This window comes from Aythya marila (assembly GCF_965140915.1).
Source record: "Aythya marila genome assembly, chromosome: 15".
Taxonomy (NCBI): Eukaryota; Metazoa; Chordata; class Aves; order Anseriformes; family Anatidae; genus Aythya; species Aythya marila.
Genome location: NC_139056.1, coordinates 11,875,716 through 11,902,438, shown reverse-complemented (window position 1 = coordinate 11,902,438; position 26,723 = coordinate 11,875,716). Strand labels below are relative to the sequence as shown.

Below are 26,723 nucleotides of genomic sequence, written 5' to 3'. Positions count from 1 at the left end.
CAGGAATGTCTCACCGCAAACACTGTGCCCTAACAGCCAGAACAGAGGATGAGTTTCCTTCGTGGCAGGGAGATGCAGCATGCATAAAGCTCATCAGTTATCTTCATGTTCATAAACTATTGGAGCAGTGATCAAATTATGAGCCTCAGTTATCCAGGAGCAAAAGTAGGAGGTGAATTTGAGAGAAGCTACTGTAATTAGGAACAGCAACATTGGCAAATTCCCTTCAAGAGCTGCAGTTTTAAGGAGTCTTGAACGAGCAGTTTTCCCCCAAAGATTAGGGACATTGTGGTGGAGGCTAGTTTTGCTTTAATAACTGAAGGGTTATTTTTTAAAGGTTCTGGGGCAAGCACTAAGTATGGATGTAATGAATGAATTCCTACATGCTTTTAGTCACTTTGTCACATTCATTAGTTATGTAAGAGACCGCGTGAATCCAGGGAGTCAGCTAGAGGGTAAATTTGCATTTGGCGGTGTTCTGCGGCTGTTTTTTGTGAACTTGGGCAGGCACTTGCTACTATCTGATTTCAAAGGCTTGCACTTCTCTTGATACTATAGAGAACAATGTTTTTGTCCTTGCACTGCTCCAGCTTTCTGTATTGCTTGATTTTTAATTTCTCCCTACCTCTAAGCGGTATTCCTCTCTTTAACCCAAATAAGCATGCCCGTAAAACTGAGTGTTGGCCAATTGATGTTGATAGTTGGACAAATTTTAAAAGGGGGTCTCTGTCTCTGTTCATGGCAGAGACAGAGCAGGCTTGTCTTAATAAGAGAGTAGAGTTACCTTACGGTATTCCTACAGTCCTTTGTGTACCTTCAGTAGCCCCTGGTGGAGCCATGTCAGTTCGTCTGGCATTCCCTAGCAGCCCCAATATTACTCAAAAACCCTACAAAGCTGTCTGCCGCAGTGCCCACAGCTTTGCTGTTTTTTAGGGTGCCAATATGCCCACATTATTGCTGGGAGGCAGGTGGAAAAGGCACGTTCACTCTCCAGCTGTGGTGCTGCTTAGGGCTATTCTGCAAATGTACTTGGGCATACTGCCTTCTGTGGAGGGCAAAGCTTGCTGGTAGGGTATATGAAGCAGAAAAATTACTCTGCTATGTTGGTTATGTTGGACCTGTTACTAAGCACAGTTTCCTGAATCACTGCATTTCCCACATTTCCCACATGCCTCTTAAGAGAAGCATCTGTAATGCTCCAGCTTCCTCTGGTCCTTCCAGACACCAGCACCTTCTCTTTGTCTTTGAACTTTGGTGTCTGTGACCTTTCTGGAAATGTGAGACCTGAACACTAACACAGCCACTGCTGCCTCGTGCCAGCCTCACGCAGAGGGAACCAAGAGTGTGTGTGTGCTTCCTTCTGCTGTGTGTCACTCTGGCTTTGGGTTATAGGCAACAGTATTGGATTCATCATTGAGCTGTGTCACCTTGTGATTTCACATTTAATTTGCTGCACTTCTCTCCCCAGTTTATTACTCAGTTTGTGCTAATGACAACAGTGGCACAAACACTCCGACTGTCACCATAATAAATGTCCACTGACTGTCAGAGGGACAGTGCTTCTCATCCTACTGCAGCCTGGCTGCAGCAAAGTCAGATACACTACTGTTTCAGTGTTGGATTTATGATACACACTTCCAAATATTAGTGTTCTCATCATCTGATTATTCAAACTATGCATTCAGGGCTCTGTGAATGTCACGTTACACTCTCAGTAACAGCAGCATGCAGCTTTTGCCCGCTTAATCAAGATGTCTGACGGCAGCCGGACTCGGTGATTTTCAGTCCCTCTGATACACTTACTGACTTCTGAACTCACTTTTCTGTGTCTTGGTGGCAAGTGATATGCAGAACTGTGCTGGAGCCCTGCCAGTGTTTTTCTAACCCCCACATGACATCCACAGGATGTCATACTGTTCAGGAATTGCTTTTAAAGCATTATTCACTTCTCGGTGGTTTAGCTGTTTTTTATGATCCCAGTACAACAATTTTGCAGCTTTGGAAGAAGCATGGTAACATCTACCTTTTAATTCAGTGAGTTCATGCAGATTTCTCTTCTTATATTATGTCTTTTGTCTTTTTCCACCTCTAAATATTGCAACTCTCCAGGCTGAATGATCCAGGCTTTGCCTGAAGAAGGGCACACCAAAGCAGGAGGGCAATACTTTTGGTCTGCAGCTCAGCCACGCCAGCCCAACTTTACAGTGCAGGTTGGTAAACAGATGCCTGTACCCCCTCTGAGCAGAGGAAGGTGCCTGCATGACTCTGTGCTGTGCAGAAATGCTGACTTGGGTCTGGAAGCTGAATAACCTGGTTAACACTCAGATAAACCTGAATTAGGAAGCCCTGCCTCTCTTCAAATGAGCCCAGGCACTGCACAGAGCTGCTGGTTAAGCCATCTCCAAGGCCAGAGCAGGAACCGAGGCTTCTGTAGCTACTGAAGATAAACTTGTCAGTTAAAGCTAATTCTGACAAATAATGTTGTTTACTATTTAATTCTAGAAACAGTCACCAAATGTAAGAACAAAAGGCATCTTTAAATAGTGTAGAGCCAATCTTAGCTATTTTTCCCATGAGCTTCTGGAGAGGAAAAAAAAAAAAGGAAACATGGGAATACATTCTGCATGTCAGTAATACTATCCTGGAAATGTTCCAGGTGGGCCGAACTACATTTTTTATAATTTCAGTTGTTTCTAATAAGTCCCTTCCATATTGATGTATCAACTTTTGAAGAACCTAGTTACCTACCAATATTTTTGGCTGTATTTTGCTGTTTCTAGCTTGCTGAGTTAGCAACCCCACTTTCTAGAGAGAAAACAGGTGATTTAAGATTCTGAAATGTCAGGTTTTAAGGCTTCTAAGCTATAAGTAGAAGTTCTTAGATATTGAAGATGTTTGTGCAGTATTTCCAACTCATTCAAAAGGAGGAAATCCAAGAAACATCAACCACTCTGTGGTTCTCCAGGAAATTAGTAGATGCTCATGATGACACTCAACTGAGCTTTGGAAAAGCTTCCAGACTCACAGGACTTTCCCTGCACAAAACCTCTTATGTGTTAGCCATTAGTATTGTTCCAAATAAACTTCCCTACGTCTGAAATAGGGAATAGATTTGGAGTTGCTTTCTGACTGATTTGATTTGCACTTATGTATGGCTTAAGAGGAGAAAGCAAGAGAGAAAGTTCATGTCCTTGCTAAAATTCTGACCATCAGTGGCTCTTATATCTTGCTAAATCTGCTCATCGTTCTATTTAGTTTATGGCAGAGGAAAGAGATTTCTTTTTGTAAATTTCATACCCATAAATGGTCACTAAATTTTACAAAAAGGGAAGAATACATTAAGAAACTCTAATCCTGCTTTATGGCTCCAAATAAAATCACTCATCTTTCCAAATCTTTAATTTTATGGAAGGTCACAAGTGCATATCTCAAAGCATATTTCAGTAAAAGCTGTGGAGTGATTTACTTTGAAACCTTCTGTCTCTTTGTGTTTCTGCCATTTTTTTCAGTGTGAAAGAAAGCTGTCAAAATATTTAGTTGGGCATTTGGTTCATACATTCTCATGGGGAAAATATATGTTTAATAGCATCATTAGCATGAATTTGCAAATCCTTTAATTTGAATTCTATCTTCTACAGGATCAGCTGAAAACAATGTTATTAACTAATGGTACCCATCTTTGTTGAGATTTTTATTTTTGTTTTTAAAAAGTTTTCTCTGTCTTTTATGGGTTATGGTAATGGTAATTTGCTTTTCTACAGTACGGTTACTGACAGTTTATCATTACCATAATTTGACAAAATTAATGAAAAATACTTTGATTTATTTATTCTCTCCTGTTTTGACAGCTTTTGAGAAATTGTTACATTACCCCATTTTTCAGATGGCTCGATTAAACTGTGATTAAATTTGTGACTTACTAAAGTCCTTGTACTATTCAAAGGTTTCCTTTCAAGCAAGTGACACAAAAGAAATGAGGCATAATTTTCTTCTCAAATGAAGAGTCTGTTTTTCTTTTGGCCCTGTACCAATGCCTTATCTCCACAGACCTGTAGGATTTTTCTCAGTTCCATGTTTTGAAAGAAGAGCTTGCATAGATTTTTTTCCTGTGGTGTTCTCTTGAGATATTTCTAACAGCCACTAGCGTCTGTACTGATTTCTGGGTGGGCATGCAATGTATGGATTAATATTCCAAATTCTTCTAGCCACTCTGAGAGAGCTTTCTGTATTCTGTGTTGGGATCTACTTAAAATTGCAAGAGAATTAGGACAGGAATGCTTTTTGTTTTGATGCATGCTTGACAGCAGTACCTGCATCCACTCAGTACCTTTCATAGGATGCTAATTCTAACATTAACCTGACCTTAACGATGTACTGCTGTCCACACAGTCCCTTCTTGTACTGCTGCAAGTGACCAGAGCAGCTTTGTTTCTCTTTATTGCTTTTGATAAAATGAGGAATAAAAAACTCAGAGTTAGCCAGCTGGAGATTACAGACAGCACTTTTGTTCTCAGTCACATATATAAGATTTTTCCTGAGATCTTGTATCTAATGAGATGATGGCTTTAAAGATAACTTGTGCTCACCTGACCGAGGAGGCTTGCCATTCATTCTGGATGAACTGATTTTTTCCAAAGTTAAGTTTACTTTTATTTACATTTTTTTCAGCAGGATTTTTAAGACTCCTGATAAATTTTCTCAAATATGTTGTGACAGCTATAAATTGTATTAGCAGTAATTAGCTATCGTTCTGTGAAGTGCTTCCTCAGATGGGGAAAACTACATTACACGTGTTAAGCCCATAAATATCGGGGTAAAATACTTTATTTTTTTTTGCCTGATTCTCTTTCCTATAACTTCTTTTTTTTTTTTTTTCTCCAAACCTAATTAAGAAAATGTAATGCATCCTTTCTTAATGACTCTCATTTCCAGTAAAATAAAATTTAGTATAAATGAATTTTCTTAACAGTTTATTAAATGTAGTCATTAGATATTTCTCGTTGAGATCCAGCTTTCTTCTGTGCATAGTATTATACAAAAGAGGATGCATCTAATTAAATAATTACGCAGCTTTAATATGTTATTTCATCTGGAATGACTGCTCGTAACCTTGTGAGATACATTAGGGAGATTCAGAAGCAGAAGTCTGTAATAACAAGCTAGGCTACTTCAGGACCTAACCCCGAAAGTATCTAGATCCCTGTATTTCTCACTGGAGTTGAGAGCTCAGCACTTCATACAAGCACTTTGACCTCTTTCATTCATCTTGAGGAAGGCTTGTGTGCTTTTCAGGTCAAATATAACCAGAATAATTGAAATGACCCATTTCATGTCTAAGTGTTACAATAAGCTATCCGTTGATATTTTTAAACCAAAAGCAGATTGCAGAGCTTATTTACTTTATGCAGAAGAAATGCTTTTGCAGTGTGTGTTCGTTCAAGGAGCTCTCCTCCCCTTCCAGCCTCTGCTGTCGGCTCTCCTCTGGCCTCCAGCCCCTTGCCTCATGCCTTGCTCCGAGCCCATCCATCCTTAGCCCATCTTCTGGATTCAGGAAAGGGCCTTCTTTGCTCACCCGCCTTCTTTCATTCAGACGGTGCTCTTGACGTGGCAGAAAGGCAAAGGGAAGGTTGTATGTTTTCTCTGCCTCATAAAATTTAAATCTAGGAGAATTAACACTGCTGCTCACTTCCTCCAACACATTTAAACTATTCATCCAATGCCCAGCTACTCAAAATAGTGGAGAGTAGTTTTGTAGCTCTAGGGAATCAATTTGGCTAGTCAGCCAAAGCCAAAATTAAAATTTAAAATGCAGTTGGCAATGATTATTAATCAATTAGCTCCAGGGAGCCATCAGAGCTATCCAACCAGAGTTAGAATAACAAGCAATATTTTTAAAATAATAAAACTGGATCCTTAATAAAACTTGTCTCCTCCTTCACACATTTATTAATATGATGGTGCCCAAAAAGGTATCAGTAATTACTTTTATACGAACAAAATTGAATTGGAATGAGAGCCATCTGCAGGAAGCAGTAATTGGCAGATCAGTTTCTCTGAGCGTAGATTATTTAAAATCTTAGTAACTCAAAGCACATCATGGGATATTGGAAGAGGAGAATCTCATGGTGTCCAGAATACCATAGTGCACTGGCAGATTTTGCTATGCAGTGAGAGGTAGCTGAGCATTTCAGCAAAGTCAAGGAAATCTGAGTGGACTGTCAGCTACTGTACACTTCTAGGATTTTAGTATTTTTATTGACTTGGTATATTTTAGAACTCCTCTGCAAAAACAAAAGTAAATCACTCTGTAAGGTGCTGGTTACATCTTGGGTAGTTCACACAGCCAGGGGGTCTGCAGCACGCTCTCCTTCTGCCTCTGCCATATTTCGTAGTGAAGGCAGCTGTGGGATGTCTGATCTGGATGCAAAAATGACAAAGAGGGTTGGCAGGTTGTTTTTTTTTTTTATATTTATTTTGCGTGTTTCTCTATATTTGCTCTTGCTGTTGGTCCAGAGTAACCCCACCTCTGGTAGCCTCTCAGGGGCACTGTAAAAGCCATCTGTGTGGTGGGTTATTTGAAGAGGGCTTGATGAGAATCCAGCAACCCAGGATTTCTTCAGTATGCTTACAGAATATTGTCACCTGCAAGGGGCAGCACCGTAGAAAAGGTGAGGGGCCAATGCTATGACAGAGGCTGGAGGATTGGTTTCTCCTTCAGGAGACTTTCCTCCTTTCCTGGAGGCTTCAGCTGGCTCCTCTGGGCAGCACAATGTCTGGGACTGATTTGAGGCCAGCTCTTTGTTGACATGAGTGGGGATGAGGAGAAGCCCTGTCAGGAAGTCTGCAGAGGCAGGATTTGGATCTTGGGGGGGGGGGGCGAGGGGAAAGGAGGCCAGCCATGGCCCTGCGGCTGGGCTGGCCTAGGTGCTGAGAGTCAGGAAGCATTTGCGTGGTGCTGGAATGTAGCACAGGTCGGCCTTTGGCTCTCAGGCATCACAATAGCAGTGAGAGGACGTTACTTTTTCCTGTTAGAGTCAGGTGTTACTCTGGAGCTTGGAACTCCATGCAGAAGAGCACTTCTGATCTTGTTGGCTATGGAAATCCATTACGTCCTTGCTGAGGTACAAACAGCACAGAAACACCCAAGGTAAGGACATCGGGTTAAAAAAACCAACATATTTCCAGAAGTGCTTTGCTGCTGTAAAGACACTTTCAGCTCAATATATTGAACAATAAATTGGCACCTTAGTATCCTGGATGCTTCAAAGTAAAATCCATCAGCCAACACCTTCAGTATTGAAATCCTTCTCCAAGTGGCCATTTCCTCATCCCTCCTCAAAAACTTCCAATGATAAATTTTCACACAAAGGTGGTTTTTCTTCCAATATTTTCTTTTATAATCACTGTATGGAAAACTATGATTCTTTATAATTCTGGTGTTTTCTTCTTAAAAGCAGAAAGTAAATTTTTTTTAGTCATGGATTGCTTTTCTGTTGCGATAGGCCCTAAAAATTATGCAAACTTTTATTATCATATTGTTAAATATTTGACTTTGCATAGCAGCTTTTTATAGCTTTTCTAGGTCTTTCATTAATACTGTGATATTGTAAGTATAACTATAATAGCTATGACCCAGCACTGCTGAAACTACAGGGTTTTTTTGCAAAAACAGAGCAAGATTGTATATTAATGCTCTGCTAGCTGTATACACGACTACATGTTACTGTTGCAGACTGTGGCACTGAACAATAAAATCAAATCTTCTACATCTAGCTTGAAAGGACTTGCATTGCTCATTCCTGTGAGCAGTAAAATCCTATGATTATTCACTCTCACTGAGAACTACCACAGGACTTAGTCTTCTCCCAGGAACACGGAATTATAGTGATCTCAACCTGGTTTCAAGCGATGTGCTTGTGAAATCCCTCCTTTGATCACATTCATAGATACTTGGATTTCTCCCTCAAAAAAATGCTATGTGATACTCTTACCCAGCATAGCACTTAAAAGCATAAAGATATGTAGATTTAAATTCTTGAAATGGACAAATCCAGGAAGACAGAAATGATGGTCTTGGATATTTGAGTGCCTGAAATGTTTAAATTTTAAGATTTTTTTTTTCATTTGTTATGAATTGTTTAATCACTGATATTATTGTTTTCTTCTCTAGGATGCTAGGATGGAGTTTTAAAAGCTGTCATAAGATTTAAAAAGGGAAAAAAAAGAAAAAAAAACAATGTAGTTAAGCTTGAATCCATGCCCTGGCAAGAGTATTCTGTACCACAGCTGGACATTGTGTGGTACAGTGGTAAGACAGAAGAGAACTGACCTTACTCATTTTTTCCTGGGTCTGGTAGCGTATCCCTCATCAGAAGGCATTTATATAAATGGATTGTTGCCAACCTTTGAAAATGATTTTACTTGCAGCTGGCTTCTTATATGGTTTTTATACAGACTTTGAGGCCCTCTATCTCCTCGTACCCCCCAGGATGTTCATCATGGGAGGGAGGCAAAACAGTTGTTTTCATTCATCCTGTCCCTTGATTCTGATCTGGACATCAGTGAGACCAGAATTAAGTGCAAGAAAAGATGGACATCTGGAGAGGAGATGGGGCTTGGGCACAGTATTAGGGTAGCATTTAGTAGTATATTGTATTCCTTGCAGGAGCTGAACAGATTGGCTGTGAAGGGATTTTCAATTCTTTTTTCTTCTTCTGTGATAATTCAACTCCTACTTTGTCATCTTTTTAGAAAAGTAGGTATAATAAAAAGTATATTTGGCATAATAATATACTAGTACTACCTTTGGTCTTTCAAACCTGCTGCTTTCAAGCCTCTCTGCTACTACTAGAAACAACAGAAAGTTGTCAACATAACATTATTACTATATTTATTTTTGACTCAAAATGCAATTTTGCTCCAGACAGGTGAATACAGATATCTGCAACTAAATAATATGCTAGAAAAGGAATTTTTAAAAAATGGATTTTTTTCCCGGTGGCATGTTGGTGGCAGTTGCAGGTAGGTTGGTGTCTATGAAAAGCTGACAAGTTGAATCACAGTTAAGATGTGCTGCGTGTATTGTAATATATATATGCAAGGTATGAGCTCTACTGATGACCTGCCTTAGTATTTTGAGGCATTGATACAACTTTCTGGGTCAACTTTCCTTTCCATGTATCATCTGTCTCATCTGTTTATGCTCTGAGCTCTTCAAGGCAATGTCTCATATTGTGTTTGAACAGTGCCTATAGTGGGGGAGGAAGGGGATTTCTATCTTGGATGAAGCTTCAGGATGCAAACATAATATAAAATGTTACAAATAATGGCAAGTGATAAAAGTGCATATAATAAAATATATGCTGTGATAAACATTTTATGTAGATTTAATCAAAGTTTTGCTCTAAGGCACAAAGGCTCTTCCCTTTTGCTTTATAAATACTTTTTAAGGAAGTTCCGTGACCTGTGTCATTTGCTGTACAGATACAATCTGTCCTTATATTGGACATCAGGACCAAAATGAGATACTAAAAAGAAAGTTTCTTTCTTTCTTCCTGTATGTGTGATTCCTAAACTAAAAATAAAAATAAAAAAGCTCCTCTCCCCCCCCCGCCTTTTCACAAGTCTTTAGTCATTATGCTACGTATAAACCAGATGGACGAATATATTAAAAATTGTTTTTAAACCACAGATTGAGAAAGGGTGCCAGGATTTTCTACCAAAAATGTGGCACTGATTCTAAAATCTGTTGACAATTTTGGAAAGTTTCTTCTGGCGAAAGAGCTCTATTAGTGTCTCCTCTCTTCCAGGAAAATAAGAAAAACCTTTATCTAAGTCATAAGTTAATTAGCTTCTAAGCTATAATCGAGAGTCTCAGTATAAATATATTAATTTTCCTAGGAATGGGAGTTGTGACCTAACAGAATAATCCATAATGTGAGAAAAACACAGTTTAAAATAAAGGCTATGACTCTTTCTTGCGTCTGTGCTTGAGTCCTGCCAAAGATTAGTGTGTCAAAGATTTTAATTACAGCCATCCCAGTCAAGTCTTTGAAAATCTATTTAGAATTTAAATTTCGGTTATTTTTCCCAAATGAGGAAAATGAGCACCACATGCACTTGAAATGAGGTTTCCCCTTATCTTGCATAAAATGTTGGCGCATATAGTGAGCCAGCTTTCTCGGCATGCAGAATGTAGGGTTTCCAGAGCATCGCAAGTCCTTGCGATCACTTTCTGACAATGCTGCTTTTGGTAATTGCAGATATATGGGTTTGGTGTTGACAATGAAAGAAACTCAAAACCTACTTTTTTAAAAGTAAATTTGTTTCAAATGCCCCGAGAGAAGTAGAAGAAATTCTGAATACCTGTGATAAAAATAAACGCCTTAACATTTCCCTTCAAATAACTGCATGTGTTATGATTGGATAAAAAATTATTATTTCTACTTTGCTATAGGCACTATAGGGTGTATATAAAACTTGCACCCACATCCATATATATTTTATATATCCATATAAAACCTCCATCCATAAAATAGCTCTTCTCCCATGAGAATGACACTTTGCCAAATTTCAGTGCCCTCCACGGTGCTTCCAGCAACTCCAGGGAACCTCTTTGGGGAGCCAGGTTCCTGTGCTCGCCTGTTGGCCACACGAAGCATTACAGTCACCCCGAAATGACCTGATAACACTATTCGGTTTCCACATTCTGCTGTATAAAGGCATTTTTCTTGCCTGAAATGTAAGTGCATGGCACGTTAAAGTCCCCGTTATTGTATCTATTGCATTGTGAAATACTAGAGCAAATCATTTGAGTGCCAAGTGCTGCAGTAAGGCTTTAAATATTGTTAAGGGAGTTTTTTAGAGTGTGGTTGCTCTTTATTGAGGAAGCACCTGTTCCACACATTTACAGACAGGGTACTGAGGGCAGGAATTAGGCCTCTTGCACTCTTTGCAGAGTGTTTTCCCTTGGGGGGGTGTCCTGGCCAGAAGGCATGCTGGGCACGCAGTGGCATGAGTTGGAGCCGGAGATGTAGAAGAGTGTAGGTGTCCTTGCATTTAGCATGCACCAGTATTCTCCTGCCTTCTGGTGTGTTATTAGCAGCCATGTTTTAGGTTTTGTTTTTTGAGACTTATCTCCAACCCAGTGATCTTTCCAGTTCAATGAGTAAAACTCTCGGTTCTCAGCACAGTGCTTTTCTGCACATAGATTATTTAACAATCGTGACAGCTTCATAGTATTTTGTCCTGGCCAGTAGTCTAAGCAGATGCATTGTTGTCTTCCTGAATCCAATTTGTAACAATAATGTTTTTTCTTACTGTGTTTCTGGAACCAATTTTACTACTTTCCCTTCCCTTTCTCTGCTAGGACATCCCAGAGAGTGCTGTGCCCTGCCTGTGACTGGTTGTCTTCTCTTTGCCTCCTTATGCTGCCAGTACTCAGAAAATGTCCTTTTTTTGTCACAGTGCTGAGAAGGGATGTGGTTAAGAGCTTGAAGGCAGACAACATCTGCAGTGAGCAGCTGGGAAGGTACAGCTCAGCCATGTTTTGGGAACAGATCTGTATAAAATTTGTAGACTAAAGCTCATTTATGTGATAGACCAGTGAGAATCTTGGGCAGCTTTTCTACATGAGACTCTCATGCTAAAAAAAATGAAAACAAAAACAAAAAATTCTTCGGGCCACTTGATTCATTTGATTCATGTCCTCTGTATCTTCAATTTCAAAGCCATTTAGGATGAGCATTTGCACAAACATAAAAGTTCTCTTTAACTAAAGTCAACCAATGTGTTTTTTCAATGAGCTAGAGCTCATAAGAAAGATTCAAACATTAACTGTGTAAAGAAGGCAATTAGTGTTTGTACAATATATTGAAAATTATCCCTAGGCGTACTGGAAAAATACATGTTTTAAACATGTATATTCTTCATCCAGTTCCGTAGTTTATATTAGATTTGGACATAGATGCTTCTAAAAGCTGCCATATTAATTCAGACTGTGAAAGACATCATAATGGTCTATAAAAAGTTGGGATTTTTACTATAATGTAGTTGGTCTTACTCTGTATATTTAATCACTCAAGGGAAAATCCTATTCTGCTGCTGCAGTATGTCAAGGAAGCTTATCTGCATATAAACAGCAAAAAGAGATCTCTCTTGAGTTACAAAGCTTTAACGTTTGTAGTTTAAAAGTTGAGCATTTCTAAAAATGCACTATTTATGTCATTCCGATAAAAAGAGATACCCCATTCTCTTTGGCACCAAGTGATACTTTCAATAGGCTTTAAAGCTGTCAAAGGAATAGGAAAAAAGCTGTCATAGTCACAGGAATCAGTGGAAAACTTTTGTTTTTATAACTGTGGAGGGTCCAATTGCAGGGAGCAACTACCACATTATTTGTCTTGAAGATTGTGCATCCATTATCATGAGTGTTTTGGCTACAGTTTGATAGGAAATCAGGTCAGGAGAAGGACCATTTTCCTGAGGGGGGAGAAACAGGGATCGAGACAGCCAAAGAAAGGGTTCCAGTTAGAAACTTGAGGACGTTTTCAGAAAACATGAATACATCCACGGTCTACTAGGGGAAGTACAACTTTTATTTTCACACTCGTGTAGCCTTTGTTTCTCACAGGACAAGGTGCAGGTCAAAAGAAATGGTTTGGGATGCTCTGGTGCTGTGATGGGCACAGATGTAGGTTCTGTGGTTGATTATTTTAAAGCGTTTGTTGTTCTTATTATGGTGTATGTAGAGAGAAACCTTTCTAGAAGACTAGCTGAAACTTTGTTTTGTTCCCACAAGAGAACCCACTAGAGTGGAAGTGGGATCTTAGATGCAAGAGTGCAATGGTTTGCCTTAACATGTAGAAAAGAGCATATGGTTTTGTTAATAGGCTCATAAGAGCAATTAACCTCATAGTGCACTCAGTTGTTAGTCTCAGTTGTTTATAAACTAGGTAATAAAGATATTTTAACGTGGTATAGCTTTATAGGAGGTTAGTGGAATCAGGCTACATTTTTCAAGTTAGTACCTGTTAGTACTCAGGTGAAGGTACAAGTGATAGAAACATAAAATCAGCAGAGGATAAAATATTCCCTGTTAGGTAGTATATCTAACCAACGAATATGAGTCACAAATGTATAATACTTTGTATAAAGACAGAAAAATATGTTAAAGGTTTTCATTAGAAGAGGGACTGTTTTCACAGGATGCAGTCACAGATCTGTCATTCAGCTTGTTCTTGTCACCTTGCAAGGATTATAATGTAAGCAGTTTCCATGCTCATTTCGTGTTAAAAAGAGTTTTAAACTTGCCTTCTTCATGTTGTACAAATACACAGTGTTTCCCCATAATAGCTTCCATGCTGTTGCTCAGGAGGATGAACCTTATAAAAAAATGGGTTTCTTTCAACATCAAGTACCATCATTGTCTTTTTTTCTTCTGTTTTAAGGACTGGTAGAAATTAACTCCCTTCCTGCACAAGTTCCAATTTCTCTGTTAGGAGATACTGATTTGGGAGACAGAGCTTGGGCAGAAATAAGCCAGTGACCTTCCCCCACCACGTACCCATAGAAAGGCCCCGTTGCCTTCCTTCTGTCTGCTCCTTGCACTGCAAGTTGTGTATTCTGACAGCCGTTACTTTGCACTGGGGTCAAGGGTGCCAAAGGTCTTTGCTTGCTGCAGATATTTTGGTTTCCAGGTTGGGGGGTATGAGGATGGTATTTTTTTATTTGATTCTGCAGCTTCTGACAACCTGCTTTTGGGCTGTCTTCTGTCTGTTTATTGACAGTGTCCCAAAAGAGACCTCTACATCAGTTCAATATTGGATTTAATTTTAGTCGTGTAGAATATCGTATGTTGTGGTTATTAATGTTGTGTCTGTCATTTTTCATTTACTGTTATTTGTCTCATTTTTACTTTGTACTTTGGGTACAGAGATTTTTATTGAATTTAGCTAGTGATAAGCCTAATGAGTTGTTGCCAGTTTTTCTTTATCGTGAATTTTTAAGTCAATAAAACATTTGTGGGGCTGGAAGGACAGAGGCTTCCAGACTTGCAGTCTTGTTTTTTTCTGTTTCATTGGATTGACTGAGCAACGTATTTACTGGTGCATCATTCCTCGAATATGAGGACTCTTTTGCATTATTAGACTTGACAGTGTTTAAACAATACTAATTCTCATATCCAGCTGGCTTTTCAATTGATTTCTGTGCTCTCTGTTGCTGCGTAAAACAAGCTGGAACATTAAAGACATCTTACATGCTACCCTCTGGAGACTTGTCTTCCTTTTAGAGAAAAATCAAATAAGTATAAAATTTGCTGGGTTTTCTCCTCTTGTTTTCCACTGGAGCTTTAAATGATGTGTCAGTGTATTGACAAATTTTGTACATGTTAAGATGCTAATTTAAAAATTATACATTTAAAAAGCAGTATTCATTTTAGAGTGAGATTTGCTAGATTGCTCATTTGTTTACAGAACTAAGCATGTGTCTCTTCTTCATCGAAAACAAAATATTACTACCTTTAAAATTATGTTTAAGATGTACATAAAATTGCCATTTTAACCCAGCTAAAATCTTGCATATTTAAAATTTGATTGCTAAACAGCCAAAAGAACACTGACAGATGTTAGTCATTTGTTTTGCACGTTCACTTTTCACAGTATCGAAGCAGCCTGCTGTTTTGAGCTAAATATTGAAATCAGAATTTCCGGGGAGAGCGAGGGGTAAAGCATTTTCTGTCCCGTAAATGTCAACGTTGAAGTCATACCTTTCAGCAAATCAAAGCCTTAAAACATATGCTTCTGAAAAATGAATTTGCTCTGCTCTCTAGCAGTCCGTAGCTCATGGGGGACGAGGGAAGCTGTGCTGAGCTCTCCTGCTATTTCCTGTGTCCCAAAACGTGCTTCAACCACTGCAACCAGGGGACGTGGTGACTTCTGACATGACTCTGCTTCCAGTTCCTTAGGGGCCGCTAAATTTCACATGAATGTAAGCTAATTGGGAAAGGCTAAATATCTAAGCCCAAACTTGGGTGCTTGTCCACAGGTCTTCCCCAGACGCTCAGGTAGGCCAGCAGCTGGCGAGGACAGCAGGGTACGGGTTTGGGGCTGCCAGTTCTCCTGGGTCAGATGAGGGCAACAGCCTCTCATAACTGCCTGCTCACAGGGGAGGAGCGGGGCCCGGTTCGTAATGTCAAGGAATCAGTGCTTGCTGATGAAAATACTTAACATTCTTGGCTAGGATCTCTTCTATGATCTTCTCGCTTTTTGCACAAAAGCCATGTAGCCTTCCCTCATACTCTTTTTCGCCTCTTGAGTAAAACATTTGCTGATATCTGTTCAACCCAGTGTTGTGAAACTCCATGCGGTGCATGCAAAGTTACGTGGGGTCATTATAAGAAATGCTTTATGAATAATAAATATTTTGATCACACAGTAGTTCATTCAAGCTTTTTGTTTTGTTTTGTTTTTGATTTTCTACAGCTGGTCTAAAAATCCAGAAGAATGGAAGTTTCAAAAAACAAGACAAACCTGGCTTCTCTTGCACATGTATGATAAAGAGAAGGTTTGTATTAACAGTATTTTTTTCAGAATTAAAATGTTACGTGGTTTAATAAGCTAGTTGTAGTTATTGTTTGTTAATAAAAAGTTACTAGCATTAACAATGCACTTTTCTAATAATTTTAAATAATAAATCAATTAACTATGTTTTTAACTAAAATGCTTAACCATTTTAATTGCTTGTAATTTAATGTTTCTATTTTGGGGGTGATCATTCTTCTTTGTACCCTAGACTTTTACACTTGATGCATGTGAAACATAGAAAGGATTGACATTATATAAACCTGAAGCCATTCCCTGAAGTGGGAATATATTTGCACTGTGTCCTTCAGTTGAATTTCTGAATATGGAACCCAGTGCTGTAAGCTACGGTTCTTGTATTGCTTCAGATATCTCGGGCTCCATGGAAGATGTACAGACATATTGCCAAAATGTTAAAATAGCTTTCTCATTAAAATATGAGTGAAACCTTATGTTGATTGTAAAAAGCATAAAGTATAACCAGAAGCTAGGCTTGCATCATCACTGAAATCCATTCATTTCATAACTTAAAAAACAACCTAAATTTAATTTCCAACAAGCATCTGACCATTGTAGTACAGAACAGAGGATTTCAGATCATTAATTTTGTTGTGCAATAGAACAAACATCTAGCCGTTTGCACAGTGGCTTACTTATTGATTCATTTAGTTGACATTCACTCAGATTTTGCTGACTTTTTGTGTGCACTTGGACATTTAAGCATAACAATCTTCCTGACCCAGATTACTCTGCGTCGCTTAAGCCAACCACCTGACGTAGGGTGTTACCTTTACGATTAAAAGTACATTTAGAGAACCGTATAATTAAAACCAGAATTTCATGAAAGCAAAAATGTTCACATGGTGGAATACTTTAAAAAGATTAGTTGCAGAATACAAATTTGTTAGTAGGTATCTTTTATTCTTAAGTGTCTCCTTTAAAAGTCTTTATCAACCTTTTGAAATCGATGTGTGCTCTTTAAAGCTACCTAGAAATTGTTTTATAGGCAGAGTGACGTTTTTGCTTTTTTACCTGTTTACTTTGGGATTTGTTTTGAAATATAGTGGGAAATAATTAACTATGAGTAGATTTTTTTTCGTATATCAAAATACAGTTTTACTCCGCATTTCTCAATATTGAAATGAAAGCTTCCTTTCTAGTATTTTTTTTTTAATCTGATGAAAGCATAATGATTTATTTATATTCACATATTTTGTACTGTTTAGTAATAGGAGATGCATTGAATATGAGCTTTAGATAATGATTAACATCTGCATTCAGATTCAGTAAAGTTAGCAGAACGGCTCGAGTGCTTATAATCAAACATGTGATGAAGCCTTTTTCTTCATCAAGACTGGGGAGGGCAGACCGGCTTCTTTTGAATATGTTTTTATACCCAAATCCAGCTTCCTGTCCATTACAGAATAAAATCTGTTGGATATCCAAGCATGACTAAAATACAAAAGGAGACATGAGTTTCCTTCCTTCCTAAGCCACATCTTTGATCTCTTGGTGTCACTCGTATGCCTACTGAAAAGCCATGCCAAGAGGTAAATTAAGTTTCCTGTACTGATGCTCTTCTTTCTGTAGGAAATAAGTTGAGGTTTTGTAGTCATTTACAATGTGAATTTATTTTTAAGTCCCTTTAACATCCATCTGCGGGTTGGCTGACAGCTTCAAAGCCCAGCCTGTATACCTACGGTGTGTATACTTCTTCAGGATCCTGTACAAAGTAAACACTGCTTCCTCTGTTGATCTTTGTCATTTGGCACAACACTTTTAGAAAGTCACTACACAGATTGTCTTCAGCTTCTGGATTGCAAATCCCTGAGGGGGTTCTGAAGTTTCCTCAGAAGGTAACAGAAAAGCCAGCTCGGTGTCAGCAAGCTGACGCTCACTGCACAGATATCTCTATTTGCCTTGCAGAATAGGTGGGCATCTGCAAGTCTAAAAAGTCTGAAAACTTCTTGAATTACAAAGGGTAATTTAAAAGCAATACCTGTTCTTTTCCTGCTGTTATTTAGCAGTGTTTCGCCCCTTTTCATGATGTCGTACAGTTCCTGAGCATTCAGGAGCTGACAGTAATTATTTCACTTGGAGATGTTTCCATGTTAGCCAGTTCCAATGCATATTAATTAGAACAGAGGCAAGGTTGGTTGAGAAAAAGAAAAAGAAGCAAGAAAAAGTGCAAAAGAGTGTAAAACAACCATAGTAATAATAAAAAATCCCACTTGCCATCACTTCCACTGGCCAGAGACATAGTGAGAGATGTTAGTATCCAATTTCAAGCCTCCCCAAAAGCTGATCTTAGAGACAGACTGTGTTTCTTTTTGTAAAACCTCACCAAGCGTTCCTGAAATTACGTTTTTTTTTTTTTGTTGTTTTGTTTTTTTACTGTATTTTAAGAATTAAGGTGTTGATTCAACCAACTTTTTGCTGTCTTTTTTTTTGTTGTTGTTCTGGTTGTCCAGTCCTTGCTATGACCCTATTGTATAAGGTAGGAGGAAAAGATATTATTTTGTCTACATGCTCCTGTATTGAAATCTCGTGCTGAAAAAATAAAACAACAAATAATTGTGTTACAGAAAACAAAACAAAACAAAAACAAACAACAAACAAAAAAACAGACTTTGAGCACTTGTGTGCTTATGCCTACGGCCAAATGCTTTATAGACCTCAGGCAGGCACACGTCTGTCTGCACACTTAGTGTTTCGAAGTTCAGAGTAGGCTTTTAATTCCCCCTTTAAGCACTTTGCTTAAATGATATAGTAATAACTGTAATTCCACGCAGTGAACTATGAGTGTACCACAAGGCCTGAGAACAAGAGGCATAAATTATGTAGATAATTTGGCTAAGGTTTGAAATCTAGAAATGTTGCTGAGCTTTAAAAAACCGACGCTGAGTATCTGCATTAAAGGAGCACAGTCGTGCTGAAATCGTTTGCATCTGAACATTTTTGTCCGTTAGCAGCACATGTTTACTGTGTGTAAAAATGCTTTCAAAAAAGTAGACATTTTTTGCTATTCTTCAATGTGTTGGATAAGTATATTTCAGCAACACTTCGTATATCATCAATTTCAGCGTTAGTCACTCGAAAATTAATATTTTTTGTATCTGAATTGTTTCTTTAACATAGGAGTGTTTGTGTGAAGAATTTAAAGGTTTTCCATAGTGTATAAGTTATGAGGCTGGATGTAGACTTCAGTTTTGATTTACTGCTCTGTAGTATCTCTGATTGATTAAGGCAGCCCTGGAATATTTTCTTCCTCTTCTTTGAGAGTGATAGAAGTTTTAGCGATCAAAGTTACACTGCCAAATGGCGATGGAGAAATAAGTTGTAAATTAAGTATCTGTTGAAGCTCTGTCTTCTCTGAAATGTTGATACTTTGCAGAATTGAAACAGCCCTCGCACAATTAGTCTCCAATCCTTTAAATACTTACGTATGTTTAACTTTACTCATGTTGAGTGTGCCTTTTAAAGTTATATGTGTAAAGTTAAACATAAAGAAAAATATTTGTGGGATTAGGTCATTTTAACATCTGATTCACAGCTAAAATATTCTCTTATTGGCTGCAACTTGTTCCACAGATACGCAACATAAAGTTAAGATATGCTTCAGTGTAGGTCTGTTCACCTAATACTTTTAAAAATGCATTGGTTTGAAATACTGAATAAATCATTGAAAAGTCTTTGCTAGGCTATTGCCAAGATTATTTAATGTAGTTGTATGTTGTACCAGATAAGCTAAAATTTAATCTATTGCTAGTTAATTAGAAAGGAAGTAAAATGGGGGTAATGGAACTGTAGATGACTAAACTGCTTTTGATGTTAGACATATTAAAAGAGCCTATCAGTTTTAGTCAGCGTGATTTAAAAATTATTTCCATATGTCTGAATTCAATTTGTTTTTCAAATTAAATTCTATTCCTTTGTATAAGCATTCTGTCAAAGTCACAATCTGCTGTTTGCTGGTGGGTGGTATCTCATCTTAGCAAACAAATAATTTTGGCGGGTGGTTAGGATACTTCCAGCAAAATTCTTTCCTCAGACATGTGCATGCAGTTCTCCCTGGGTTTGGTAAGGTTTGCATGCACGTTTCCAAAGCCAGGATTTGGCTAGTGCATTTTTTTCCTTCCAACAGCCCTCACAGGCTGGAGCTCTCTCTCAGGCAGTGTTTGCATTTGCTGATCAGCATTTCCACATCTGCTTAGCATTTCCCCTCAGATGCTTTGCCCATCTGAGCACATGACAGCGCTCTCACCATGGTCCATCCCTCCTGCCAATTCCAACACTGGCAAGAAGTGCTTCCATTAGCAGTGGGCATTGCCAAATGCAATAGCCCGTGAAATTCTCCTAATTATCTTTCAGGTGATGGTCTGACGTGATTATGAATGAACATTGAGAGAGAAGAAAATAAATCAAAATTTTTTTAATTCCTTCTTTGTTTGTTTTCTATTCTTTAAAGGTTCCAGATGAGTATTTCACCATTTTACTGGATTATCTGCAGGGACTTCAAGGCAAAGCACGAGACACAACTGTGCAGAAAGCTGAAGCTCTTATGAAGGAGTTGGACGGGTCAGATGCAGAAGACCCGAGCATGGTGGAGAAGAGCGAGCGAATACGACAAGTTCTGCAACTGCTGTCCTGACAGTGTTTTTGTGTCTTGATGGTAGTCTGGTGGAGAGAAGGATAGAACGCAATGCACAGATACTACAAATCAGTTGTAAAGACATATTTTGATAATGAATCTTTATGCTAAATTTTCATATTTTGCACTTGTGTTTTCCAACCGCAATTATTTATAATGTTTTGAGGTGATGAAATCAAAACAGAACACCATATTTGATCCACAGACATGCTGTTTTGATTAAAAGTAATCTTACTGCGTATCTTTAGAAAAATAAACCTCTCTTTCTTGTTAGTTTTTCTCCACTTCCCTATGTAATTAATGTTAAATAAGAGGAGCTTTGCAGTTCTTAATAAGAAGAGCAAAGCAACCAACAAAAAGCCTGGAGGTTCTTTTACAATGGCAGCTTTTAAAATTAACGTACAGTACAGTGCCTGCTCAGCCAGCTGTAATCTATCACTTTCAGCTTTAGAAGTATGTCATTTGGATTTGGGAAAGATCATTTTCAGTCTGTTGAACACGGGTTGTATAACACAGTTGCTTATTAGTACTTCACGCAGCGATCTAAAGATACCATCAGCTTTGTTAGTTTTCCTTGTATATTTTAAAGGTTTCAAATGCTTTATGGCAATTGTTTAGATATTCAGATAATATACAGATGGGGACAGATCAAATCCTTTGACCACATGTAGTGAAATCATCTGATTGTACATAAACTTATGCTAAGATGAGAAGTGCCATGCTGCAACTTTTTGTGGATAGCCTGCCAATGTTACATTTTTTATCTTTCTCTTGTAATTGGCATCCAAAAGAGTTAATTTGTGTTCATTTGCTTTGACATGGGACATTTGTCTCCTATGAATATGCTGAAAATGAGGCTTTCAAGTAAAAAACAAGGACATTAATTACTCAAAAGTTGGATGATTGGCGTATTTAATAACACTTGTGTTCAGACAGTGTTCTTGACCCAATTCTTTAATCTTTCTGCAAACGTTGTTCTTACTTTATTAATAACAACAGTATGAAATGTATGGTATTTTGGAAGAGTAGCTGTCTTTGGGAATTACTGCTTTAATTTGGGTGGGTGAAGGAGAGGAGAATCTATGGATATGCTGGCCTAATTTTTCAATAGGCATTTGAGTGGATTTGACAGCCCTCACAGTCATGGATTACTACAAATGTTTAAAAGTATGAAATTTATTACTAGTAACAAATAACTTATGCTTTCTGACTTATTAAAGATGATGTTTTCAAACGAAAAAGACTAGAGAGCAGCGTGTCCTGCTTTAACACAATAATTGTGATGGAGTTAACACAACGGGGAGCAGACTGCAGCAGAAGTGACCAGCCTCTGTCAAGCTGCTTATGGCTCAAAAGCATTTCAGGATGACCATTGGATGTGGGCTGTGGAGCTAGCTCTCTCGGAGGACGCATGCAGTGTCAAAGCAGGGATTTCCAAAGGGCTAGAAGAAAGGATGGCACAGGTACAATGCAGGAGGAAGGAAGACATGCAGACAGGTATGAGGGAAGATCACAGATGAGTTGATGTTCTCAGTGAAGAGTAAGCTTGGGCAAATGAGGGGAGAAATGGCAGAAGTATAAGACAGAAATGCAGGTTTTCACAAAGTTGAGTGAGCTCACATGCAGGACCACCCTAATATTGTAGCTGTCAATTTAAACGATCTTGTTTCTTCCCCTGTCCCCTTTGCTTTCTCTTTTTCTACCACTGATAAGGTCACAAGCTGGAAAGATCTTTCTGAGTCCCAAGGCTATATAAAATTGAGTTTCCAGTGCAAAAGTCAGTGAAAAGGATCTGTAATAAAGGGAAGTGATACTGACATTAAGTGAACTGGTACAAGATCTTTGGATCTTCTGTTTTATGCCTGAGAATGTGCGGCTGAGAAAACCTGATGTTAGTAGAAGCAGAGGCTGATGCTTTTTTCTCTCCATGAGAAGGAAAGATGAATTTCTAAGGGATGAAGTTTTCAAAATGTCTTCTTGTGATTTTATGATTGCACTTTAGGTGTCAGAGAAGACTGTGTGTTCTGCCTTAGATATTTGAGAATCACCACTTTCGATTTTTCTATTACACAAAAACGTGCGTCCTCATTGTGCACTTCTTACACCTTGTAGCTTAAAAGCACAGCACGCTGCAAGCATATTCTGGAAAAGACTTGTAAAAAGGATTGCAAAGGTAAGGCACAGGTGAAAAGATGTGAACCTTTTATCAGCATGATAGATTTAGCAAGATTTGCCTTCCTTGAACCTTTGTTCTGGCTATATGTAAATGCCATCAAGATTAAGAATGTCATATTTCTTTTTACATCAATTAATATTAAAAGTATGTAGGGCCTGCTAGTCTGCAGTCCGTGTGAACAATAACATGGGGAATAGAGCAGCTAGAGCCTCTCGACAGTGCGGTCTTTGCTCTCTTCTCCAGCTCAGTTCCAACTTTCACTTCAGTGCTACCAGTTACTGGATGAAGGGTATGGTCTTTGGCTTTCACTTAATGCAGTTACAGGAAATTCAGAAACTAACAAATAAGGTGTCTGTTGTTCTGCTGGTGTTTGGTTGAGAAAGGAATGTATCTGCCACATGACTCTTCGTGTGTGGTACTGCTCAAAGGCCAGCAGTGTCTGGAAACAGGTTAAAAGTGGAACTTCTGCTTTGTGTTGTTACTCTACATGGCATGGGCTTTAAAGCTCAGCTGGAAATACTGTAAATATGTTTTTATACTCAGTGTTGTAGTATAAATAGGAAGGGACACTTAAATGGCATTTCACTTTTTTCCTTTCTCCTTCTCTTGAATCTTCAACTAGTAGGCAAAAAATTAATCTTGCAAACACCCATGAAATACAAAAGTAAGCACTTTTCTGGGAGGTGTGTGTTGTTAGGCCCATTTAAAAGATGAGATTGTGAGGGCCTTACCCAACACAGTGTGCAAATTCAATAGCATCTGTGGCAATCAAATTCTGTCTCTTCAATATGTGAGCCACCAGGCCAGCTTCTGCTTCCTGCTCAGCTTGGGATTTTAATCTAGAAGTTTGGGTTGTATAATGAATAAATTTAGTCGGATTTCCTCCATGATGTAGTTTAAATTATATATTTTAAATTATTAAATGTATAATACCACTATTGAATTCCTGAACCTGGTCAAAGCTGTGAAGGAAGTGACAATCTGTCACTTCATTCATTTTATTCTGTCATTTAATCACCTAGAATATTCCAATTTTAACATTAGTTGTAGCTTAGCCAATCATATAGATACAGATAGGACAAAATGGTGTCTGGGTTTCCGTTTAAATGTCTGCTGTGTTCATAAAACTTGAATCCAAGGCTAGAAGTAACAGTGTGTACAGTCTGACAAATGACATCTTCATCTGCCTACTCTAATTGTCTTCTAGTTGGGCTAATCTGCATTGTGTAGCTCCAACTAGAAGAATTCCTATCTTAAGAGAATGCTGAAGTCAGGGCTTCTAGGCAAAATAAAGGAACATTAATTACTCAAAATTGCTTAAAGCTGGAACTGTGCCTCTAATGACAGTACTAATTACTCAAAATCTGACAATGTAAAAAGTTTCCTTTAATTTGGCTGATCCTTGCCATGGATTTTATATCTTCTTGGCTCTCCAGTGTCTGCCCACAATTTTAATTTGTTATCACCATTGTAAAATTACTGAGTAAATGAATTGTCTCTTCTTATTTTGAAAGGATAGATCATAGCTGTTGAATGTGTAGTTTATTTCAATATTTTGTCCCTCTGGATAATAGCTCTGCTGTGTTTTTGTTAATTTAAGCAACGTTAAATTTGTTAACTTTTGTTAAGTTAAGCAATGTGACTCTTATCTCATCTCCTACCATTGCAGGTAGCTTAGAAATACATTTCTTTGGTTCAGACTTGATAGCTCTTTTTTTTGTTTGTTTGTTTGGTTGGTTGGTTTGTTTTGTCATTTTCTTTAATTTTGCCACTAAGTCAGAGTCAGAAAAAGCAATAATAAGAGATTTAAGTTGCAAAGTCAGCACACAGAAAATTAGAAAACATAAGAATGGAAATTGTCTATGTAATTTTAATTTTACTCCTTCATGCATATGTAATATGGTGCATCAGTACTGTATTTTCCATTACATATAACTAATAAGTCATTCATTCAGTGTTTTCCTAGCAATTCTGCTGCTATTCTTATTTTCAAAATTTAGTTCTACAAAGTAGTATTAAAACTAGAGAAGTCACTTTGCTGTGTGGATTTGATCCTGCAGAGAAGGAATTAGTAGGAACTTTCCTATTCATTTCACTAGGTGTAGCAGCTAGCCACAGAATTTTCATCACAAGCATTCCCTTTAAAACACGTTTTAATATTTTAATTCATTTACAGTCAAAATACTGAATTGATGTTACTTAATTTAAACCCAGTTTTGTTGACATAAAACTTTCCAGTGGCTTATTCTCATTTAGTCTTTGGTTTCCTTTCAAGTCTTCCTTTCTGTATGGCTGAATGAGCTAGTTATTTCTGCCTCTGCAAATAGGAATATTAGTTGTTTACAGTGATTCCAGTCATACAAGAACACAATTAAATGTCCTTGCCTTTGCAGCACAAGCTGCTTTTAGCCGTGATTTATAATTACATTCTATTTTAATTTCTTCATAAGAACTTACATAGTCAACAACTTAATATGGTCAAAAATAATTGTTTTTTAAATTATGTTTTTTTCCTGCAGCGAGCGGGCACTACCGAACTAAATAAAACTAATGAATAAGTGAAGGGGGAAGGGCAAGGCAAAACAGTGGTTTATCTTTCTTTGTCAAAACAAAGCTGAATAAGAAGCTTGTGCTACTAGGAAGGTTTGGCTGATGTTACAGACACGGAGGGAGGGACCTTAGGATAAAAACAGAAGAGCAGTCATACAGTTGCTCTTACTGATTTTTCTTTTTTTCCTGCATACAGAAAATTTTTGGCATTCCCCAACAAAACCCACAAACACACCTACGTCAAAAATTTAAATAGGTTTTGAAATCAAATACTTGAAGGTCAAGAAATGCCACATGTATATAAATGGCCAGAAGAATTCTAATTCTACCTCTCCGGGCCTCCAACCTGGAGACTGAATGAAAAGGGATTGTGTTAGAAAGAAACAAGCAAAAAAAAAACAAAGTATGTGAGCGCATAGTTGAAGATTGTTACCAATCATGCTTCCATGCACAGCGAGGAGGACTTACATTTCCTATTCGTTTTAGTTATTTGGATTTTTTAAGAAGGTTTGCTGATAATTGAAGTATCACATAGCCTTTTGCTGTTACGACTGACATCTGTTTTCTTCATGGTCCCATTGTATTTATAAAACCATAAGCCTTGGGACACAGGGTCTGTCACTCTCATTTGCTTATAAATAGTTAGGGCTAGCTGTGGCCCTGTGAAAATAATCATTTGTTGTTGAGCTCCTTTGGACCCAAAGAAGGATGTTGAAAGTGCGTGTTTCCCTGTACTCTTCTAGAGATATAACAGACTTTGGCAGCATCCTTTGTATCAGCCAGGCCTTCTTAAGCTCCATGAAATTGCCCAAACGTGGTACAGCATTGCTGTGTAGAAATTTGCCAGGCAACCCACGGCTCTTATCTGTGGTGCACTTTGAGACACGAGGCTGCAGGGTCTCAGCACCCAGCACAACACCTTCCTTGGCCTCACCACCCATTTTCAGTCTTGGGCTGTTGAGACTTGCAACCATTTTATTTGTCTACTCCTTTGTGGGCTTAATTTGACTAAACAAACTGGTTTACAAGTTCTTTTGGCATACTGAGAGCTTGAGCTGCAGCCATGGTTTCTCTCTGGTAGCATAGATACGTGTAAATAGACTTTATGGATTTTACAGCTCGTGCTTTTTATTAGAAGCAGAAGCTCTTGCAGGATCCTGGAAATGACTGACCAGCGCCCTGATTTACCTTGTTAAACAAGATGGGTATTTCCATGAGCTGTCACAAATGCATGCCAGCAGATAGACAGGGCTGCAGCGAGCCAAGAAACCAAGTATGGGCATCGAGCATACCAGAGGGCAAGAGTGACACTCAGGAATGTAACCTCCTGAAGTTCCCTGGTTAAGGCAAGATGCCACCTGGCACGACTCCTGGCTGCTGTAAGTTTAAAAATAACAAATAGCATCCCTATTACATAAGGAAATCTTTTGTCCATGTTTAATGGGGCAATTTGATAGGAGAGAAAGAATAAACATGTAGCTTCTCTGAACTCTTACTTGTGGTTACTGCTCAGGCCCAAAACAACTGAAAATACCACGGCTGATTGTAAGCAGGCACCCGCACATAAACCGCTGGCACTGAGCAGATGAAACCAGTGAGAAATTCCAGTGTCTGAGCCTGCTCATCAGTGGCATCCCCACCAGTTCACAGCCCTGGTGCCAGCTCAGCCCCAGGAAGAACTTCGGTGCCTTTAGTGCTGATGGTGTTACCAGAGCATAAATACCTCCGAAGTGTGTGCATAGCCAAAGCAGCCTGTAAGCCTCTG

At 38.4% G+C, this 26,723-nt stretch overlaps 1 protein-coding gene across 4 annotated transcripts in view; it reads left to right on the top strand.

Moving 5' to 3' along the window:
• Positions 1–24,362, top strand: part of CHLSN (cholesin) — a 128,384-nt gene extending 104,022 nt beyond the window's left edge. For 2 of the 4 annotated variants that reach the window (XM_082772049.1, XM_082772050.1), the window contains exons 3-4: positions 15,483–15,564; positions 20,050–24,362. In XM_082772049.1, the coding sequence (XP_082628175.1) occupies positions 15,483–15,564; positions 20,050–20,232 (265 nt within the window). In that variant the 3' untranslated portion in view covers positions 20,233–24,362. The remainder of the gene's footprint in view (positions 1–15,482; positions 15,565–20,049) is intronic. The other 2 variants (XM_082772048.1, XM_082772047.1) reach the window with 1 other exon arrangement.
• Positions 24,363–26,723: the final 2,361 nt, after the last annotated feature.